Source organism: Chelonoidis abingdonii, chromosome 4 (genome assembly GCF_003597395.2).
Source record: "Chelonoidis abingdonii isolate Lonesome George chromosome 4, CheloAbing_2.0, whole genome shotgun sequence".
NCBI classification, from domain to species: Eukaryota; Metazoa; Chordata; order Testudines; family Testudinidae; genus Chelonoidis; species Chelonoidis abingdonii.
The window spans coordinates 19,018,753-19,042,009 of NC_133772.1; the positions used below are offsets into that span (position 1 = coordinate 19,018,753).

The 23,257-nt window shown below is 49.3% G+C and overlaps 1 protein-coding gene across 1 annotated transcript in view; it reads right to left on the reverse strand.

The window, feature by feature from the left end:
- The window catches only part of GRM4 (glutamate metabotropic receptor 4), a 223,019-nt gene that overhangs the window by 169,557 nt on the left and 30,205 nt on the right, over positions 1-23,257 (reverse strand). Inside the window, exon 2 of the mRNA XM_032768742.2 lies at positions 21,094-22,066. Within this exon, the coding sequence (XP_032624633.1) occupies positions 21,094-21,621 (528 nt within the window). The 5' untranslated portion in view covers positions 21,622-22,066. The remainder of the gene's footprint in view (positions 1-21,093; positions 22,067-23,257) is intronic.

Genomic DNA, 23,257 nt, shown 5'->3' on the forward strand with positions numbered 1-23,257 from the left:
TCCTATGAGGTTTTCTTGCATACCAAACCACCAGGCCTGATCAAACCAGCATGCAGAAGAGGCTCCACATCTGTAAGTTGTTCTGCTGATGTACAGCTTTAATTAGTCCATAGCATCTAATGAAGGGCACTTTATTTATTCATATAGAAACAAAATGACAAAACACACTCCGAACAGCAGCTAAAAACTGCTCATCAAATATTGAAAGTGCTGGCAGGATGCGTAGAAATAGTGTTTGCTCCTGCAAGCTGGAGCTAGTGACAATGCAGAGGACAGGTGGGAAGCATTTAAGTAAAAGGCAAGACTGACTTACTAGTTAGGCAGCTCTGAATTAGCAGAGTGCTAGGGGAGCCCTGGGCTCATGGTTTATGAATGATGAACAATGGCAGGGAGTCTCTCTCTCATCTGGGTTGGTACAGAACCTAGCACAGCAGGATCCAGGTCCACGACTCAGGTTCCTACCCTCTATGGTAATACAAACACCCACGGCAAAGCTATGGGCCCCCGGACTAGCAGAACTGGGAGGGCTACAGATTAGGAATGTAATTCATCAGAAGAGCTCTTGAGCCTCTGGGACAGCAGAAATGTTTGGCTTTCATGAGCCAGCTGCATTAGCGAAGTGTGAGGGGACCTGGGACTGGAACAGTGAAGCTGACAGGCAGGGGAGAGGGCTCAGAACTGAAACACGGGTGAAACTGTAGCTCATAAAGGAGGTGCACTGACAGAGCTGTGTAAAAACAGCCTGCACCGAGCTTGACTGAGTCTCCCATTCTGGTAAGATCTAAAATGCACCCCCAAATATTTAAAAACAGCAATTGGAAACCAAAGACCTGGATTCTCCTATGCACTTGGGCTGCTTCCTGCAGCACCACTGGGGAAAAGCAGCTGCAAAGCCAACACTCTTTGCAGTGCTAGAGAGACCTCCCCGTGGTCTAGAGCTGGTGTAGCGGTTCCTACCTCCCTACCCTCTCCTTGTGGGCTATTCAAGAGGCCTGGCCCTGGGAAATAGGGTGAGTTTCAGGTTTCCTTGTATTACAGCAATCCCCAGTTGTTTGAATCATCACTAGGGAAAGTTTTATCAGGAAAGTAGCTTGGCTCATAGATGATCCAGGATCAGGGAAGTGCAAAGATGGCTCAGAGGAGGATCTGGATCGAACATCCATAAGGGAAATTCCTTGGTGCTGTTACTAGATTAGCTTGCTATGGCATCTCTCTTCCTTCTGGGTTTTCATAGCTGCACCAATGCAAACCCCACACTCAGACAGACAAAGCTGCCATTTGCACCTGTGCAATTTATCCCCGTTCCTGGCACTGATGGGAAGGAGGCAAATTCCCAACACAGCTCAAGAATCGGCTGATAAACGCTGGCTCTGGGAACCCCTCCCGTCTGACTGAGAATTCCCAAATCACAGAACATCGGAGGGTGGGAGAAGGAAAGGGAATCTGTTTTCTTGAAATGAGTTTGTTCTACTTTGTCATTGATTTTGTGTCTGTGTTGCTTACCCAGCTGCCTGGCGACCATCTCAGAAAGGTACTTAAGCCATTTAAAATAATCAAAGTACTTATAAGCCACTTAGCATTTCCCAACACTTCCAACTTCCTATAAAATCCCCTGGCCAGCTGCTAAGCTTCAACGCCGGACTCTAACCAGGAAACACGCTGAAAAGGAAGGGGTCGAATGGACTCACAGGCCTTATCCTTTGACAGGTCGTATTCATTAGAGGAGAGGATTTATTTAATTTTTCATGTCCCTGTTTCCACTTGGATTCCTCTGTTCTTCAGGCTGTGGCTGTATGCTTCTTATTTATGATTTGTATTGCAGAAGAGTCTAGGAGCTCCAGTCATGCACCAGGGCCCCTCTGTGCTAGGTGCAGTGCAAACACACAGCTCTTGCTACAAAAAGCTACCAATCTGAGACAACAGACCATAGATGGATACAGGGAGGCAAGGGAGTACAAGGAGACAGTAGTGGGCAACACGCGAGGCAGTGGTCTCTACACACTAGCAGCCAAACCAAAGTCAAGCTTTCTGTAGGTGTCATGATGGAGTGTTTTAACGTTCTCATTGCCCTCACAGCATCCCATCCAAGCCCCCTGGATACATCTTACACTCAGTAATTACCGGCTGCTGTTCTGCCATCTTCACAAATCCTGCCCGACTCTCCATCCCTTTTTCACTGTGGGCTGGGTCCTCTACCTCGATACAGCCCCTTTGCACTGCTTCAGTGGCAAAACATGGGCCATAACTTGGAGACACCTCCACAGACAAGGATTTTATCCAATGAAAGAGTTGGGGGGGGCACACCAGCTTGCACAGGAGCCAGACCCTATCCTCTTCCGTCATGGTGCACAGCAGGCACAGAGGAGGAGTGCAAAGGGGCATGACCAGAGATAACTGTGCTCCAACATTCCCCAGCCCGCGCACAACCCCTTACGAGACATTACCAGCTAGAGTACTTTAGAGCAGCCTCAAGGCTGCACTAATGGACCCTGGGACCAGTACAGAACCAGCCCCAACCCCACCACGACTCATGCAAGGAGAGCCATTAAGCTCAGGGCAAGTAAGCACTGTTCAGCATGAATGAAGGCTGCCGAATTAGCCACAGACATTAGCAGTGGGAAAGAACTCTCTCCTCGTGAGTGCAGGATCATTCCCCGTCGTCTGGTCTCCAGGCTGACTATAAAAGGCCCTCCCTTAGGAGACCATTCCACCGCCTAATAGATCAGGCTGCTGCTCAGCATCATTAGCAGCCCAAATGTTTCCTAAAAGCTCTCAGTGTCTCCTGCTGCTTGTGTCGGAGAATCAGTCACTCTCAGGAAAGTTGAGTTGGCGGCAGGTGCATTTTAGGGTGGGTCCCACCGCCCCTGTTAACTGCTTTGGTGAAGGCTGATCAGGCGGTGCATGGATCTGATACAGGAGAGAGCTCGGATGCGCGCCATTGGCAGAAGGAGCAGGAGAGGGTGGCGGGGGATAACAAAATGTAACCAGAACAGTGGAGGTTTAATCCTGTAAAACACAGGGGTCACATCCCCAGCAAGTATAAATCAGCACTAGCCTCTGTTCCATTTAATTCAGCAAGGCCAATTAACACCAGCAAAGGATCTGGCCCCAAGAACAGAGAGGCCTCTTCCTTTTCAGCTTCCCATTCTCATTGCCCTTCCTTACTGGGCCAAGCAGGGTCCCAATCCTGCAACATGCGGAGCACCTTCAGTCGCAGCTGTCATCGATACAGGCATTGGGAGGCACGTGATGCATTGCAAGATTGGGCCTTTGCAGTGCACATGGCATCGAATTCCCCATTTCGAAACAATTCTGCTCCCAGGCCCAGTGTCTGGCACATTTCTCTGGGCTCCTTCTCAGCTCCGGACTTCACACGGGGTGTGGTTTGGATGCGGGCAGTTGTCTGGGGCCCCATCTCTAATATACACATACATGGATGTCAAAGGGAGTTCTGCTTGTGTGAGGACTACAGAACTTGTGTCAGTGGTGTATTTTAATGAAGGTGCATAGGTGGTTGGGGTATGGGAAGAAGGGAGAAGCTGCTGATGGTAAGTTCTGTAAATTTTAACAGCCACTTTTGCACTGTCGATTGCACAGAGCACTAAATAGAACTACCCCATGTGTGTTTACTGTAAGCATGGAGGGGTTCCTTCCTCTAGCAAGAGCAAAACGCAAGGTTTGTGTTTCAGGCTGCGGCCGTGAAAGACAGCCATGCGTCTAGTACTAGCCAGTTCCAAATTCCAGTGGTTTCAGCCACAAATTTTCAGCTGCCCAAAACCTTAAGTGTTTCAGGCTTTGCTTTTTCAACTAAAACCACCCAAAAATATGAGCTGAATCGGCCATTTCCAGGGGGATTTTCCATTTTGATGACCAAGCTATTTTTCCATTAATTTTTTTTCCAGTGAAACGTTGACCAGCATAACCATTGATGTAAATCAGGGGTAGGTGAAGTCAATGGAGTGAAATCTGAATCAGGCCCCAAAGGGGCTCATTTTTATTGTACGTGATTTCGAAGCAGATTTGGAACTCAAGCTATCTGCCCTCCTCACTGAGCAGAAATAGGGAAACCCTTTTGAAGTAGGGAATTATACAAACAAAGGGCCAAAATCCTGATATCCTTCAAGGAGATTCTACTTCAGCCTTACTCATTCAAGCTCCTACTGGCTTCAGCAGAAATTTTGCTTGTGCTAGAATATAGTAAATCTTGAGTAACAGCTGAATTGGGATCTGACCCAAGGAAAGAAGAACAGAGCAGTGACTGATTTTGAAACAAGGACATTGCCATATAGGGCCATCTCTGTTCTTTGGTCCTGGTTGCAGGGAAGGAGCAAACACTCACAGTTTTGATGCAAGAGCAGGGGTGGGCTGGGAGTTGTATTTCCACAGAGTGAAACAACATACAGCAGGACGGATGGGCCTAAAGGAAAAACGTGACTGGAGTAACCTCCAGAGGGTGCTAGCTCTGCCATCAAAGGAGTTTGCAAAGGAATAAGGAGATGAAAGACAACAAGGCCATGCATTAAAATGCCAATGTCATCCAGCTCCTCAGAAGTGAATGCAGCCGCATCTGATGCAAAGGAAAGCAAGCTTTGCTGGCTGCAGGGGACAGGTGCTTTCCTTCAAATCAAAAGGGCTGTAGCAGGCGTGCGCACACTCATCCAGCCCTGAATCAAAGGGGCAATTCTGCCTGGAATCCATAGGCTCTTCCGTTTGGTTTCCAGGGCAGCACGCTTAGAAGACGACATCTGGACACACAAGAGAGTGTCAAATACCCCACAACAGGTCAAGACCAGGCATGGTTTGGGGCAAAACTCATTTGGGAGAAGGACTGGCCCCTTCTCCTTGTCGCCAACCCCCATAAAATGACTGCCAAGTGGGCTGAGCACTTTCTAAAGATGGCCTTTCATAAGGGCCCACAGCCACCCTGGTGATGAGTTTGGCAGACATGTCTGTGTCAAGTAAGTTCAACACCGACTGACTGGAACAGGGTTCAAGGAACAAGAGTGGCCTTTTGAGACCAAGTGATAAGACCAAGAGGAAGTGTTCTAACAGAGCACACTACTACAGAGAGAGATCGGATCCACGTGCAATGGGAACAGTACCGGGCAGCACTCAGGGTATGTCTCCCCTGCAGTGACTGCACCTCGCATGAAAGCTAGGTCAGCTTTGTCTAGCTAGCTAACGTATCGCGAGCAGTGACGCCATGGCAGGCTTCAGTGTGAGCTCTCCTAGTTCTGGGCCACTGGGTAATTACTTGGGCAGGTAGTCTGTGCTGAAGCATCACTGTTCTGGTACCCGAGATAGGTCAATTCAAGCTAGCTGGATTATGCATACACAGGCTGCAAGCACACATCTCCAATTGCTGCGTAGACATTACCCTCAGCGATGCTGTGATGGGTGAGGTATAATGCTCTCAACAGAAGCACCCCTAAGTTGGATCCGAACTGTCTGCTCAGGCAGACAGAACTGGGACAGAGATCTCCCAATTGGAGGCTCTTACTGGTGCTTTCTTGCTACGAGTTAAGTTAGCCCAGGCAGTGCAGAGCAGGAAGTGATGGGGAAGAGAATTAAACTCTCGCAGCCAGACCCATTATTTTACCCCAACCGGCTTCCCCATCCCCAGCTATAACAGAGGGAGCATCAGGGACATAAGTTCCATCAAACCTGGGATCCTGCCTCCAGTGGCAGCCTGTACCTGCTCCTTGAGAAGATGGTTATCCGCTGCCACAATGCACCTGACTGAGTGTATCCACTCCTGGCCTCCCGGAGACAGATGCCTTCCTGACTTCTTTGCTTCAGAGATTGTCAGGGGCACAGAGAAATTATGACCTTGTAAGCACAGGCCTGGGGAGCAGGACTCCTGTGTCTGTTCCCCTCCACCACAGCCTCTTTGCGTGATTTGGTGCAAGTCACCAACAGCCCTGTGCTCATTAGAGGAGTCCCAGTGAAGTCAGCGATTAAGGACTGAAGGCCCTTTGACAGAGAATCTATCCTGGGGTCCCCATCTGTGCAATGGGGATATTGACACTAACCGGCCCCTCAAGGAAGGGGGCTGGGAGATTTGACTCATTTGTGTTTGCAATGGCTTGGATAGAAAGCCAGCATTCGAGAGAGAGTCGGATAGATGAGCTCAGAGCCCATCCTTTCAGGGTACATCTGCATTGCAACAAAACCCTCATGGCACCAAAACTCAGATCATGAGTCAGCTGACTCAAGCTCCCAGGGCTCAAGCTGCGGAGCTAAAAATTGTAATGGAGACGTTTGGGCTCAGGATCCAGCCCTCAAACCAACCGCCCTCACGGGGTCCCAGAGCCTGGGTTCCAGCCCGAGCCTGAACATCTACACAGTAATTTTATAGCCCTGTAGCTGACCTTGGCCAGCCATAGCCATGCCATGGGCATACTCGGAGTGCAAAGAACCTGCTCCTGTTACAGCCTTGTGTGGGGGCACTTACCCTCCTCAGCCTGCCTCAGAGGGGGTGTCATAAATAGATAGCTACGGGTTAATGTTTCTTTTACCTGTAAAGGGTTAACAAGGGGAACCAAACACCTGACCAGAGGACCAATCAGGAAACCGGATTTTTCAAAGTGAGGGAGGGAACTTCTGGGGGTGTTTGTTTTTGTTCTGTCTGTTTGTTTTCTCTCGGCTATGAGAGAAGAGGTTTTCTTTCTATCTCCAAGCTTCTTTCTACCCTTCTGTTACCAAGGTGTGAGTACAAAAGGAAAAGCAATAGGTTTATATTGTATTTTGTATTTACATGTGTGTATCTTGCTGGAATGTTTAAATTGGATATCTTTTGAATCAGACTGTTTATTCCTATTTTCTTATAAGCAATAGCCCTGTATGATCATCTTGATGCAGAGTTTATATGGTTATGTCTTTTTCATTCTTTTTAAACCCTGCTTGAGGTTTTTCTCTGGTTATGGCTAGGAACGAAGGGAGGGGGAAAATCTCTTTGTGTTAGCTTGACTAGGTTTGAATGCATAGCCTCGGGGGGAAGGTAAATTGCCCTCTCTGTCTTGCATTCAAGGAGTTAAGTACAGTATCGCCCAGGATAACCCAGGAAGGGGGAGCTGGGGATGAAATAAAGAGGAGACAAGGGGAGGGGGTTGGTTTCCCTTTGGTGTGAGACTCAGGGCTTCTGAGTCTTGGGGTCCCTCCAGGGACAGTCTGGGGGACCAGAGCGAGGCAGGCGCTGTAATTCCTGTCTGGTGGCAGCGAGATAAAAGCCAAGCTGGTAATTGAGCTTGGGGAGTTTCATGCTAGCTTCTCAGTTTATGAACGCTAAGGTTCTAATCTGAGTAGGAAGCTATGACAGGGGGCCCTTATGGAGAAAGCCCATCTTGGGCCTCGCCGCAATTATGTCCAACAGCTTTGACTCAGCCCCGAAAGCAGCAGCAAGTGTAATTCACAAACAATTTAATTCTGATGAAATTCAGCTGCAGCAGCAACCACATTTGGTGTGGTATATGCCCGGCAGCCAAACAAACAATGCCTAGACTCAATGCTGAGTCCCACCTGTCACTCACATGCACTCCTCCTTTCCCGGAATGCAAACCTCACTTAATGGGTCACCCAGGGATTGCCTTCCAGGCCTCGAGGAAACCTGGTGCTGCAGCCAAATTTCAGAGATCAATAAAGACTCCTTAGGTACCGTGCATACAAAACAAGAGGCCTGCTTGCTTAGCGAGCATATCCAAGCTAAGCTACCACACGTCCGTCAGCCATGAGGGGTGGGAGGACTGGCTGTCAGAGAAGGGGAGAATTCAGCAAGGGTTTGAAATTAGTTCAGGTGGGGAGCTCTGTTCCTCATCCCACCCTTGCTGGCTATGATCAAGTCGGATGCTGGGAAGGAACAGCTGACATCCTGCTCAGTCTCTTGGGGATCCTGAGCCAGCAAAGTGCATGTTTAAAGATAAACCAGTAGTACCCTTGCATTCCAGGAGAGGAACTGGCTAATGGGATAGGCTTCCAGGCACTGGGACTGCACCTACACCAAGCACCACCGAAGCCCTTGGTCATAGGATCCCATCCCCATGGTGTTATCAGAGTGCTCAGTGTCTGTACACATATAAGTAGTTGGTTAATGGAGAAGGTGGTGCTTAAGAACGTGTCTTGTAGATGCTGGATTTTGCAGGCCTGATAAAACCTACAGAATGGCTTCACACCCGCTCTTAGCACACATGGAGCAGTTTGCAGGACAGGAGCCTTGCTCTGCTAGCCAAGCTTTTCTCTGCAGTCTATACAACAGGGTCTCCCACCACCCCATCATTTCAGTCAACCACCACCTCTCGCCTAGTCATTCTCTGCCACCCTTCCATCTACTTCACTTCCCCTCTTCTCTCTGCCCTCATCATCATTTTCTTAATTATCCGGTCTCTCCAGTGCTAGCTTCCATCCTGTCCTCTCCTCTTCTCTTCCCACACACCCATTCCACCAAGCGTAATCCACCCAGCTCCTCCATAGCCAACTTTTCCCAAGGACTGCCAGGTCCGGCTAGGAACCAACATGCCAGCACAAATCGGAGTGTTCAGATTCCACCGCAAACAAAACCCAAGCACTTGTTTTTAATTAAGCCACCACAAAAGACTCTCCCTGGAACAAAAGGAGGAAGTTGCCTCTGTAAGATCTCGCTTTTAGCTGTACAATAATTAGGATTAGTTTGTTGGTTTTACGGTTCCATTTAGAAGCTTGGCTCTTCTCTCTCTCTTTCCCTCCCTCACGTTTCCTTTTCTGTTTTATTTTCAGTCAATGTCTTCTTAGACAAAATTCTTGCTTCTGCATAAAAAACTCCTTCACCGCCATGAGCTGCCCACACATCCTGACTGATTGAGCAGATTTAAGCACCAGCCCACAGGGCTCCTTACCAGCAACTCTCTAGTTTAGTACTAATGTAGGCACAAGGACGAATGGGTACAAACTGGATATTAGGAAGTTTAGACTTGAAATTAGATGAAGGTTTCTAACCATTAGGGGAGTGAAGTTCTGGAACAGCCTTCCGAGGGAAGTAGTGGGGGCAAAAGACTTATCTGGCTTTAAGACTAAGCTTGATAAGTATATGGAGGGGATGTTATGATGGGATAGTTTAATTTGGGCAATTGATCTTGGATTATCAACAGATAAGTCTGCTCAATGGTCTGTGAGGGGATGTTGGATGGGATGGGAACTGAGTTACTGCAGAGAATTCTTTCTTGGGTGCTGGCTGGTGAGTCTTGCCCACATGCTCAGGGTTTAGCTGATCGCCATATTTGGGGTCGGGAAGGAATTTTCCTCCAGGGCGGATTGGCAGAGGCCCTGGAGGTTTTTCGCCTTCCTCTGCAGCGTGGGGCATGGGTCGCTTGCTGGTGGATTCTCTGCAGCTTGAGGTCTTCAAATCACAATTTTGAGGATTTCAATAACTCAGTCATGGGTTAGGGGTTGTTATAAATGTGTATGGGTAGGGTTTTGTGGCCTGCCTTGTGCAGGAGGTCAGACTAGATGATCATATTGGTCCCTTCTGACCTATGAGTCTATGAGTCTCTGCAGGATGCTCTCCAGCACAAGGGACACTTGTCCGACCTTTGCGTGGTCTGACCATTAAAAATCCCCCAGGCTCCAAGATCAGGGGGGAGGGGAAGGTGGTTAGAATCATATGGAAATTCTAAGGCAAGACTTCCCATAAAATTCAGCATCATTTCACCACCCAGAAATGTTAGTTTTCTGCTCAGGCCTCAGTCACGCAATCTGATCCTCATGGGAGGACCCTAGTTCTGTCCCATTGACTCTAGATACATGGAGGCTTGCCTGCTCCCTATATTCCCTCCCCCACTGCAAACCCCTACATTTTAAGTGTACGCTGGTATGCAACTTCAAACAGCCAGGAGCAAAGATAAAAGAGCCAACTTCAAGGCACATCAAGTCCCGGTGCTTGGGGCAGGGCCGGTGTAACCACTAGGTGAACTAGGCGGCCGCCTAGGGCACCAAGCTTTGGGGGCGCCAAAAAGCAGTGTCCAGCGTCATGGGAGTCAGCTAAACAGGGCAGGGCAGAGAGCAAGGCCTCCATAACATACCCATCCCCGCAGCGAGGGGCGCCACACAGGACGGTCAGTGGGAGCCTGCAGCAGAGCAAGGAGGAGACAGCCGGCCGGGCACGGCGACCAGCGTGGCCAAGGGACGGAGCCATTGGGGGAGGCAGGATGTGGTCCTGAGCTCAGGTGGGCTTCGCCCTCCAACACACTGCACCTGGGGCCTGGTGCAGCCGCCTCCTGGGGTGAGAGAAAGTGAAACTAAACCCCGCAGCACAATGGAGGGGAAAGGGCTGGCACAGGTGCCACTTCCAAACAATGAACCCTCCCCCCACCCAGTGGCATTGTGCCAATATGGGAAGCTGGCCCTGACCTCCAGGGAGATCCTCACCTGCTCCCTGGGAGAGCCCAGCTCTGCCCTCCTTGCACCTAGGTCCCCCCCAGGGGGCGAAGTACTCAGAGCTTGGGAACATTTAGACACCCTGCGAGTTGAGGGCATTCTCAGCCTCCTCCTTGCTCACAGGTTCCCCCTGGCCAGAAGGGACCATTGTGATCATCTCCTCTGATCCCCTTGTGTTAATTCTAATGAACAATGCCACATTATGCAGTATTCATTTTTGAAAGTTTATAATAAGTGATGCTCCAGGGAGAGGGGAGGTGGAGGGGGGCGCAAGGTGTAAGTTTCACCTAGGGCATAAAATATCCTTGCACCAGCCCTGGCTTGGGGGTCCCTTTATCATCAGCTAACAAGATGCCAAATAAACTCAGATACCAGAGACTAAACACCCAAGGGTTTCCCAGCTGGAAGGGGAGAGGACACATCCTCCCTCTATTATAGCCCTTGCTGACTATTATGGAGAGATCCCCCAACCCCTACCCATAGTGTATCAATTCTGCACAGAATTTGGAGAGAGAAGTACAGGGTTGCAGGGGGGATGTGTTTGGAGAAGGTTTCAGGGGAAGTCAGTCTGTGTGCACATGGCTAGAATGCTTGTTGCAGCTGCAGCATCTCCGTAAACAGTTCGCTTAACAAAGAGACAGTTTCATTTTACAAGCATGGAGTCCTTCCATGTTATTTCCCATGAATACATGAAACACCCAGGGTTTCCCTTATTCTTGGGCCTCTTGTGACTGCTGCCCCTGCCTAAGAAGCAGGAAGCCTTACCTCTGGCTTCCTGTAAGTCACGTGCCTGTTCCTCCTCATATGCCAAGACTACAGCCCCGTTTTAGACAGCCATAAGAGGCACACTGGGATACATTCATGCACTGCAAGGCCCAATACTATACAGATTCAAAACATACGCTCGCGCACGCAGACACACACACCCTGCATGGTGTAGGAGTTTGGGACAGGCAGAAGACGACGACTTCACACAAGTGGAATCTGGGTTTCTCCATGGACTGGAGCCCATGACTTTGCAAGGGACCAGATTTCTTTGATGCAACCCTGGTCCCAGAGGAAGAGTGACTACTAACAATGGTTATTTTCTAGGTCAGATCACAGCCCAATGCCAATAGAAGCTGGTCACCACAGAGGGGCCAGTCGCATGCAACACTGTACTGGAAAGTGTCCAGTTCTTTTCAGTGCAATGAAGATCAGAAAGGAAACCACACAAGCCCCCTCAGTCGTGAACCAGGGCAATGTGGGATAGCAGCAGGAAAACCATTTACACTAGTTGTGTTACTGCACCCAGGACCACTTTCTATTTTGCCACTAAAAGGACAGAGATGGATACTGAGACTGGGTTTGAGTTGATATTGAGCCCTAAGAATACCCCAGTGCATATAGTATGGTTGCTAACCAATTGGGGAAATTGTGTGCATGGACAGGGAGAAAGGGCTATTCCACAATCATGCTAGGAGGGAACAAAGGCTACTTATGCACCCAATTTAAACCAGATGAAAAGTTGAGAGAGATTTTCCCTACACGATGCATGCTCAACCTGTGGGACTCATTGCCACAAGATAACACGGGGGGTTAAAAACTTACCAGCATACAAAGACTGGATGTTTATATGGATCATGAGACTACCCAGCTTTCTAACAGTGACAGATGAAAAGCCACCAAGAGTTTGGGGAGCAATCGAAACCTACCAATTAGACTTTAGCAGGTTACCCAGCTTAACAGGGTAGGCTCCAGCTACTGGGAGTCAGGAAGGAACTTCCCCTGGGAGCAGGTTATCCCACCTCTGGCTCCTCCAGGGGGCTCTTGCTCCTTTCCCTGAGGCAGCTTTTTGCTAGCACTGTTGGAGATGGGATACTAGACTAGGTCCAGTATGACAATTCCTGTGTTCCTCTACCATAGGTAAAGCAATAGATTCATTCCTGCAAGGTCTGTCAAAGCCACATCTCAGGCCTTGCCTACATGAGAAAAAATGTTGTAGTCTGGGATGTAAATGTAAACTTGTGTCGTTATACCAGTATAATCCCCCATTTGGACACTTATTCCAGCATCAAAGTGCCTGTCTTTGGTGTGGCAGATGCAGCTTGGGAAAGGGGTGATGCTAAATAGAAAAAAATCCATTGAGATCAAAATAAGCGTCCACACAGAGGTTTACACTGGTATCACCACTAAACCATTAATGTGTAGCCAAGGTACACAGTGACCTAGGTTCAATTCCCTGCTCTGCCACAGACTCCCTGTGAGACCCTGGGTAAGACACTTACCGCCTCTGTGCCTCAGTTCCCCATTTGTACAATGGGGTAATAGCCCTGCCCTCCTCAGGGCAGTGGTGAGGATAGATATGTAAAAAATTGTGAGGCGCTCAGATTACACTATGGTGACAGAGACTATGGTGACAGACTGAACCTAGATAGTGGCAGGAAGGAGGCCGCACAACCCTTTTACACGGCTCTTTGCATAAAAATAAAAATGGACTGAGGTTGAAATAATAAAAATTAAAGAACATTTCTCCTCTCTCCTCCACCTGTCTCTCATTCTTGCCTCCTCTCCCCCTTCCTCCCCATTCCTCTCTGAAGCGAACACATTCAATCTTTTTGTTTCAGCAAATAGCTTTTAAGTTTTCTCCTGTTCCCTCTAATTTATATTATTTTAATTATTGAAGAGCCCTCTCACTCATCGCCTGGAACATTAACGCGTTTTAAAAAGGGACCCAGGAAAAAATCAAACTCCATCAGCGATCTGTTTTTCTGTCTCAGCTAACAGCCTCCAGCTCTCCCAGGAGAGCACAAAACTCATTGCAGCTTGCGGGGAGAAGGGACGAAGAGGAGGGGGACAAAAACCCATCTTAGAGAGAAGGCAGTGGGTTCCAAGATTTTGGGAAAGGAAATAGATGCTGGGAACCTGCACTCCAGGTGAAGAGTTTGCTCTTGGTCCACGCTTTCTGCTTGTAGATATTCCACTACAGCTTTTTCTGCATTTGCATTATATTTCTATTTATCTATGCGCTTCTGCCAGTTGCTGCGAAGGGGGCTCTTGTTCAAACACACTTTCTAGCCCAGGGACATTACTGCATATAAATAAATGCTCAGCAAGAAAGAAAGTAATTAAAGAGTCCTTGGAATTCAACTGGCCCCATCTACACGACGCGTGAAATTCAATTTTAGATACGCAATTTCAGCTACGGGAATAGCGTAGCTGAAATCGAATATCTAAAATCGAGTTACTCACCCGTCTTCACCGCGCCGAATCGATGTGAGCGGCTCGCAAAGTCGAATCCGGAACTCCGTTTGTTTTGGTGGAGTTCCGGAATCGATGTAAGCGCACTCTGGGTTCGATATATCCCCGTCTAGACGAGACGCGATATATCGAACCCAGAGCTTTCGATTTTAACGCGCCGAAATGGCGCGTCGTATAGACGTGGCCCGGATTACGTGGAGGTGGGGACAAAAATCAGACCAGAACTTTGTGCGGTAGAGACAGCCCTGTTCACCCAGAAGGATCAGAGTTTCAAGACTCTTCATTGTTGTTTGTTTTACGGTGGCATCTAGGATTCCAGAACACCATGACCGTCCACCCCACCTTTGTAAGAGACAGACCCTTCCCTGAAATACTTTTCAATCTAAATAAGACAAGAGAAATAATACTAATAAGGCTTAGTTCTTATCTAGCACTTCTCATCCATAGATCTCAAAGTGCTTTATAAAGGAAGCTAGTATCCTTACCCCATTTTACAGATGGGGAAACCGAGGCATAGAGAAATGACAAATTTGCCCAAAGTCACATAGAAGGCCAGGGGCAGAACTAGCAATAGAACCCAAGTCTCCTGGGTCCCAGCCCAGTTCTTTATCTGGTAGGCTACATCATGATCCTGATTTTACATATGGGGAAAGTGAGGCACAGAAAAGCCACTTGGCTGCTCAGTGTCACACAAAGGCTTCACAGGGGAACCAGGCATAGAACCCAGAGGTTCCTATGGTAAAGCCACATCCTATACACCAACCAACAGGCCAGCCACACAAATGGCTAGACCGAATGGCTAACAAATACTACTCCTGGGGGAATTCTGTGCCACTGCAAATGCACAGAATTCATGTCAGGCACAGAGTTTTTCACCACCTCCTCAGAAAATACACCGAGCCAAGAAGTGCTGCAGTTCTGCCTTTCACCTGCCAGAGGCCAGAACAGCCCAGAGCCTGCTGCATTCATCACAGCACCCTGACCCCGTGGAGCCAAGTTACGACAGAGTGGGGCACCTAGGGGTCACAGACTGGGATTCAGAAAGGGTAGTGGGGAGATAGACTGGGGTGCAGACCCAGGAGATAGTGGGGTGACTGCATTGAGCCAGGGGCTGAATGGGAGAGAGGGGGCTGCAGTGCCACATGGGGACAGGGGCAGATGTGCCTGACTCAGTGGGAGAGGCTTGGGGTCAGCCAACATCTGCATGCCGGAGGCTCCCCAACTCCCTTATGATCTCCCCCAACCAAAAAAAAAAAAAAAAATCCTGTTCCATACTTCTCCCACCCATACCCAACAAACTCTCCAGGTTCACTCCCAGACTCCATACCTCTCCCTCATCTCCTCCATTATCCTGACTCCCCCAAGCCTTTGAACTGCTTCTGACAGGTGCAGGAAATACATTTCTGTATTGTAATTTAAATGAATTACTCAGAGTTATGTATTAATATACCCAGTAAGGAAGCTGTTTGTCAAAAAACATTTCTTGGATTTATTTATCTATTTTGGTCTGCAAATGACCAAAATTATTGAAAACTGGCATGATTATATTGTGTTATTTTGACAAATAAAACATGCAGAATTTTAAAATACTGTGTGCAGAATTGTTTATTTTTTTGGTGCAGAATTCCCCCAGGAGTAAAATACTAAGCCTGGCAATACGATAACACACACCAGGTGTGAGAGAAGGCAGTCAGATCCGCTGCTAAAAATCCTCTACGAGGTTTATCATTGGAAGGGCATGATACTTAGAGATCTAAAGTAAATAATAATTTTCAACAGGGGGTATTGATCCATAGGAACCGATTAGCTAATCCATACCTGGCCTTTCAGAGGGACAAAGCTAGACCAAAGTAGAACCAAAATGCTGTTTTGTCCTTACTCATACAACTCCCCGAAGGCATGCGGCACCTGTGGGTGGAGCCACAAGCTTTTAGCCCACAACAGCAACACAGAGGTGCCAAGAAGCATCAGTCCATCCTGTGACTATTCAAGTCTTGGGTACATTTCCCACAACATCCTCATACACTACAAATCCCAGGAGCTACAGGATACCGTGAATCCCCCGGAGCACGGATGCAGTCTTCACAATGGTGTCCTTACCATGACTCCATAACAGATAGCTGCCTTCATCTCCCAATGATAAACATGTCAAGCTATGGCAATCATTCCACTCCTCAGGAATTAAGGGAAGATATGATCTCAAGCTTTGGGTATGTAATCCATAGCCCATTATCCAATCATCTGCAGTAACTGGTGTCATGATGATATACATTAAAATGCCTCAGTGTGCCATCTGTTTGCAGGCAGATGAGTGGAGTGCATCAGTCTATAGATGACAACTGCGTGGAGGGAGTCTCGAACTTATCTGACTGATGCCATCGCAACCATGAAAGATGGGAAGGGCTTATCAGACCATAGAATGTGAGAGAAAACAGAGCCCAAGCAGAATGGTTTCACAGCACTTATAGTCCCCACAGTTAGCTGAAAAAAAGGATCATCTTGGGGTTAAGGCTCTGCATTCAAACTTAGGAGATCTGGATTCAAATCCTATCTCTGCCACAGACGGCCCAGGTGACTTTGGTCAACTCACATCGTCTCTGGGTCTCAGTTCCCCCATCTGTAAAATGGGGATGATGATAATCCTTCCTCTCTCTCACCCTTGTCTTGTCTTGTCTATTCAGATGGTGAGCAATTTGGGGAATGGACTATGTGTATAATCGGGCTCTCTACGAGTAGGTCTATATTGCAATCTGAGGCACTACTGCACCTCAGGTAGACATACCCCAGCTAGCAGGGCTAAAACACAGCAGCATAGACAAAGCAGCAAGGGCTTTGGTACAGGATAGCGATGCGAGTATGCACGCAGGGTCCCTGCAAAGTTTGTACTGCCAGGGCCACTGTGGCCTCACTACTATTTTTAGCCAGGCTAGCGTGGGTAGCATTAGCCTATGTATGTCGACCCATGTTGCAATTACACCCCCAACTGCAGCACGGACGTACCCCGAGGGGCTTCTGTCATACAAATAATTACATAGGCTGTAAAGTCAAACACTTCCAAGTTAGAAATGCCAGCATTTAGGCTGGCCTTGCAACCTCCAGTCTGCCCCTTTCTGCACATGCATTACAATGCAGCTATACAGCCAGTCTGCATAGCCATGGGTTCTCTTTCTCTCTCCCCCATGTCCACCTTTTACAGCCCTCCTTTATTTCCCCTGCAAGTTCTGCTGGGACCGGCCTGTCCTTTACTTGTACAACAACTATCACAGGGAGACCCAATCCCATAATGCCATCATAGCCTCAGTAGAAAAACATCTCGCCTTTTGGAAGCATTTCCGACACGCTTGTTCTCTCCTAGAAGGGGGTATAGACTTTACCCAGTCCCTCCATCTGCCAAGCAGGCACCATAAGAACGCAGTGGAACAATATTTTATTAAACAACTCTGCCAATGACCTCCCTGGAATCCATACGTGACTAAGAGCTGAGTGATGAACAGCTCCAACTGGCCATTAGAACGCTCTGACAACACTCCTGCAAGTGACTCCTAGATTGATTTCTGTTGTGCAATTTGTTCATATTAGCGAACCAGTCTCCACCAGATGAGTTCTGAGCTTCTGAAAAGGTTACCTGGGTTGGAATTTAGCCACTGGGGCTAACAGACCTGCTTTTATGAAAAGCGCCCTGGGTTTGTTGGCTTCTGCTGTTTTGTTTTAGAAGAACTCATGGTCAGGACCTCAATTTTATGTGTCACCCTTAAGAAGGCATCTCTGGCAGCGTGGGGCACTAGCTCATTACCGACCCTGAGAGGAAAAGCACAGCCTGGTAAATCAAGCCCCCTTGCGGTACTCTGAGTTGCCCTTGGAAATGTCTTGTCCACACACACACCCCAGCGCAACAACACACACACCTCACAGACGAACACACATTCAGCACACACACCACACACCACACACACATACACTACACCTTACCCCACACCACAACACACACACAGAGTCAAGGGTGCTCAATTGTTCCTGCCCCTGTAGGCATGCGAGGAAGGCACATGAACCAGGGCGCAGCAATTGCTAATGAAGAAGTGGAATACAGATCAGGGCAGAGATATTGCAATGTTGGCCCGCTAACAGCATAAGTTGGGGTCAATCGGAGAGTACCGACTTTTCTCACTGCCACCGTGCAGTCGCACATCAAAATTGCCCAGGCCGCTTCCCATGGAGAATACTCAGCCGTTACTATGCCGTGCAACCTGTGGGTCTTGTTAGATGGGGTTTCTGTTGGCATCCGTAGACTTGGCCCAGAACCTGATTTGCCCTGGCCTCTTCCTTGTCTTCGGGTTTAACCATGCACAACAATGTGCTACCTCACCTTTTTTGAGGGCAAGCCAGACTTTTTGGCACCTGCTCCCCTATTGGGTTTAACAGCATTGCTCTGTTGCCAATCAGCGCGAACACACCAGGTTTTTGCGGTACTGTCCACTATGCACACTTCTGGATGTTCAAGTGGGTATTTGTGAGGGTTTGCCCTCCATGCAGGCAGAAGAAGGAGAAAAGTTTTGTCCGGTCTTCCCAGTGTATGCCGTAAACCGCGCCTGGATCACCGTCGAAAGCCTCTTCTCTCATGCTTCACACGTGTAGTCAAATAGAGCTTCTACTGTTTGCCGGTCGTTGATGGTTGGGTGTTGTATTTGTAAGTATCAGTTCTACTAAATGCTGCATTTTGTTTGTAAATATTGTTAGTAGATATTTTAGGCATTGTGTGTTTTAGGTTTTGTTAACTCTATTAGCTAATCATAAGCTGCTCTCTTACCCCTTGTAACTATCCCCAATAAAATTTTAAATTGATTGATTTTAGTTGTGTGTGTGTGTGTGTCTGCAGTCTGCCTCGTGACCCATACTCTCCTTGCATCTCTTACCTATATAGTCTGTTGCCACGTGCAGCCTGGTAAATAACAGGCCTGCATTTTTTTTTTGCCCCTGCAAATACGTGGCAATCTACAGGTCTCTGATTAGCCTGTGTAGGTCTCTGATCTCCCCCCTGAGCTTCCACTCTTAAAAGCACACACCCCTGCAATTTGAGCTAAAGGAGAATCTCCACTAGCAATAATACCGTGCTTCACCATCCTGCGGGGGTGGGGAAGTGCTATCATCCCGCATTTATAAATGACTAGGAATTTAACCATAACTCTTCCAAAACTTGCCACGGGACCTTTAACAACCTGAGAGGTCAGGACCTCAGTTTCACAGCTGCTCCCAGAACTGGCACCACATGGAATCCTGCTGGAATGTGGGGAACTGATCAGTGTCGTCCTCTGAGCCTCCAATTCCATTTCCTATGGTGCGTCCAGACTTTCCCTGGGGTCCCTCATCCTGCAGCTGTTCAGCTTGGGAGATCACCCCTCGGGGCAGCAGAGCGGTGTTTCTACTTTGAAGCTGCCCTTCCAAATCCATTTCATCAGTCTCCTCCTCTCTCTCACACCCACCAGCAGTGTGTCCTCCCAGACACCCAGCTCTGATTAGGCTCCCAAAGTGTCCCAAGACCAGTTGTCTCGATAACAAAGCCGCAAGGCCACGAGGCACTAGGGAGCGCTCACCCAGAGGGACACAAAAGACACTTAGTACATCCACCCATAACCCAACAGGGCTTTGCTCAGTCAATTGTCCTCAGAGAAAGGAGATGCTGCAAGCCTGCTCAAGCAGGCAGGAGAGGTGGGATTCAGATACTCATTCAGGGTAGAGAGCAAGGGACCACAGGACCAGATCAGCAGGGAACCACAAGGTAACAATATTTTGCCCTGATATAGCACCTTCTATCAGGGAGTGGGAACTGTGCTCTGCAAACAGGGAGTTAATTTTGGTTCCCGGAGGTTATTAGCAACCTGGAGTGTGTGGTCACTGCCCTCTAGTGGAGGAAATCAAAACTGATCATCTGTGTGTCACAGGCCCAGTACCACCGCCTGTGATTTGCCTGTAGCTCAAATGCTAGGAGCTTTGGAAAGGAGAGGCTCGGAGCTCTACCCCCAACCAGGGGTGCTGGAACTAGGGGTGCACCAGCACCCCCTGGCTTGATGTGGTTTTCATCATATACAGGGTTTACCGTTTGTTTCCATGGTTCTCAGCACCTGCACTATACAAACTGTTCCAGCACCACTGCCCCAGATGGTAGAAGAGGCAAATGTCTGTAACTTGTATGGCCCCCATCTAATCAGCATATCAGACTCTTTACTGTATTTATCCTCACCTGCGATGCCCAGCAATGCTATTAACCCCATGGCACGGATGGGGAACTGAGGCAGAGACACACTAAGTGATTTGCTCAAAGTCCCATAGGAAGTCTGGGAGAGCTGGGCATTGAATCTTGGTGTCCCAAGGCCCAGGCTAGTGCCCAAACAAGTAGGCCAGCCTTCAAGTGTCATTAGTGCCTATTTTACCGACAAAGGAATTTGCTATTCAGAAGTGACAGGACTTGCCCAAGCTCTGGTGGAGCTGGAAATAGAACCCAGGAGCCCTCACATCTCCATCACAAGGTCATCCCTTCTGCCTCTAAAGCGGACAACGAAACGTGAACCAGGTAAGCCGCCCCCACAAGGTGAAGGAAATTACCCCACACATGGAGCAGGGATCTCCCTCCTCCTGCGGGTGAGGAATGCCTTTCACACGGCAAACCTCCGGTTCCCTTCCCCCACCCACTCACACCAGCAGCATGCATACCTCTCTCATTTGTAAAGAGAGCCCTACAATAATCCCTCCCTGTGCCCTCCGCAGAGCATCCAACCGCATTAAAATCAGGGACACATGAAGGAGAGAACGAAGGGGCAGGGGAGAGCCTTTTAACTAAAGGCATCATCGTTGCAGGGTGCGGGGTGGGGCAGGGGCAACTCTAGCTTTTTTGCCGTCCCAAGCACGGCAGGCAGGTTGCCTTCAGCAGCGCGCCTGTGGGAGGTCTGCCGGTCCCGCGGATTTGGCGTACCTGCCACCAAATTGCCACCAAATCCGTGGGACCGGTGGACCTCCTGCAGGCAAGCCGCCGAAGGCTACCTGACTGCTGCCGTGGCAGAGACTGGCAGGGCACCCCCTGTGGCTTGCCGCCCTAGGCAAGCTCTTGGAGCGCTGGTGCCTGGAGCTCCTGCTGGGGTGGGGAAGGGCAGAACCAGAATCCCCTGGAGACACAGGAGATTCTTTGGACACCTGCAAAGAGTTTGCTCTCCCTCTTACCCACCCTCTTAGCTTCCCTCCCCTGCCTGGGTGAGAGCAGTTAGTACATTCTGTTATTGTTAATATGCCTCCAATACTTTGCTCTTAACAGTCGCTGGTGCGTTATTTTAGCCGGTACAGCAGAGATTGAACCATCAGTCACCCCATGTGTTCCTTTCCCCAGCCACAAAGGGGGTGGAGGGAAGGCGAGAGGGGTTCCCCGCAGGGGCAGGACAGGGGATGGCAAGCATGGGACATTACCTTGAACAGGCGCAGAATGTTGGCCACCATGATGGAGACGGAGCTGCCCGAGGCACCAATTACCCCCACCACACGCTCCAGCTTGGTGATGATGGGGGGCCCGCCATTAATGCACCGCACCTCAGTGCTGTCCTTCTCAATCAAGGCCTGGACAAAGGTCAGTGACTGCTCCAAGGCGTGGGTGTCCCGGGAGCAGGTGTCCAGGATGCGAGCACCCAGGGTGATGTTCGGGAGCAGGTCGGGGTCGTTGTTGATGCGATCCAGGGCGAAGAGCATGGCCTCCAGACGGTGAATGCCCTTCTCTTTCTTCAGCTCACCACAGGCCTTGCCCTCGGCGCCCCGGCCGTGCACAGGGAAGAGGCCTCCCAGGGTGATATCCCCATCGAGGCGGATGGAGTTCATGTGTGGATGCGCCTGGCCCTTTGGTTTAGCTGAGCCGGCCGGGTTCCACCAGCAGCTGCAAGCACTCAGAAGTAGGCAGAAGGAGAGCTGCTCCATGCAAAAAGATCCCAGGCTCTTCCCAGGCATCGCCAACGACACACCAAAACCCAGCCCCAACACGCAGCCTAGACAGCCATGAGGCACTGAGCCCCCTTCGCCTCCCTGGCTCTGCAGCCCGGCTCCACCTTGAAGACTTACCAAGGAGGGAGCGTGGGAGTAGCTTCTCAGAGAGCCAAGGAAAATGCAGCGTCAAGTCTGGCTGCAGACTTTCCAAGGGGACGCAGCATGGTTTCCTTCTCCGTCACTTTCCCATCAGCAGCTATGATCTGCTCCAGAATCCATCTCACAGCAGGTGTCCAAGCACAGGAGATTCCTAGCGTGGGATGGTTTTTATAAGGTCCTTTGCTCAGTCCTTTGGAGGATTCCAGCTGAGCAGCCAGAGGAAGGTGCTGGGCTTTGCATAACTTTCCATTAAGGAGAAGAGGGAGAAGAAACAAACCAACCAAAACCCTCTCTTCCTGTCTCCACAATCCTTGAAAGGGATAAAGAGAGAGAGATAGAATTAAATAGAGGCATAAAAAGATATCAGTTATTCAGATTTTTCATCAGGGAGCTCACCAGAAATGAACACGCTAGACCCTGTGGTTCTCTCTAGCCCCCAGCCTGTGCTGCCCAGTGGCACCACGCTGGGTGTCTCCCTAAATTCTGACCCTGGTTCAGCAGCCATGGAAGAGATGCTGACTGCTCTGGGAGGGGCTTTTCTACAGCCAAGAATCTCAAAGCATTAATTAAGCCTCATGCCTGACTCTGTTAGCAAAACATTCTCCTCCTTTTACACATGGGGAAACTGAGGCGTGGAGAAGGGCGGCAACTGGACAACAGTTACACGGAGCTAGCGGCAGATGGGTGCAAGCCATGTCTCCTCACATCCAGCTTCTTGCTTTAACCACTAGGAAATGCATCCTCACGGCTGTCAGCCCAGAGGGTGCATGCATTACACCAATGTTAACCAGAGTTCGCTGAGCTGGGGAATTACAGGGTCAGGCCCCATTTACTGAGAGGCACCATGTCAGCCACAGGAGTTGTTAACCTGCTGAGCTGGGACAATGCATCCCTCCCTCCACCCACTGGGATAGAATTTGCCTTCAGTCTGGGCACCCACCAGCTCTCCAGAGCCAGCTCTTTTCCTCTAGTCTGTTTTCTCCCCTGCTCAAGGCTCCTCAGATCAAGAGGAAGCATTGTATGCCAGGAGCGGTAGTCCTTCCTGACTGGGCTTCTGTGACGACAGACACCTCCTAGTAAATCTGCTCCTCAGGCCCCACTTTGGATGCTGCTATTTATTGAAAGACTCTAAAGAAGAGCAGGGAAGCAGAAGAAACAGGATTGGTGTATGGTACAACCCTGACCTCAGAGAGGGATAAAGAGAGAGAGAGAGAGAGAGAGAGAGAGAGAGACACACACACACACACCTCTGTCTACAAAAAAAGCCCCTCCAGGAGAAGTTGTTAGTCACAGCTGAACACAAATCCTAGGTGTTAAAATGGGTTTCTGTCTGCATCCTGTAGAACTTGCCATACCGGTATTGCCCTGGCCTCTTCCTTTGTCATTCAGTGTTGAACGCATTCTACAACAATATGCATTACCTCACCTTTTGGGGGCGAAGCCAGACCTTTTGGCACCTGCTCCCCTATTTGGTGTAAACATTGCTTGTGCCAATCAGAGG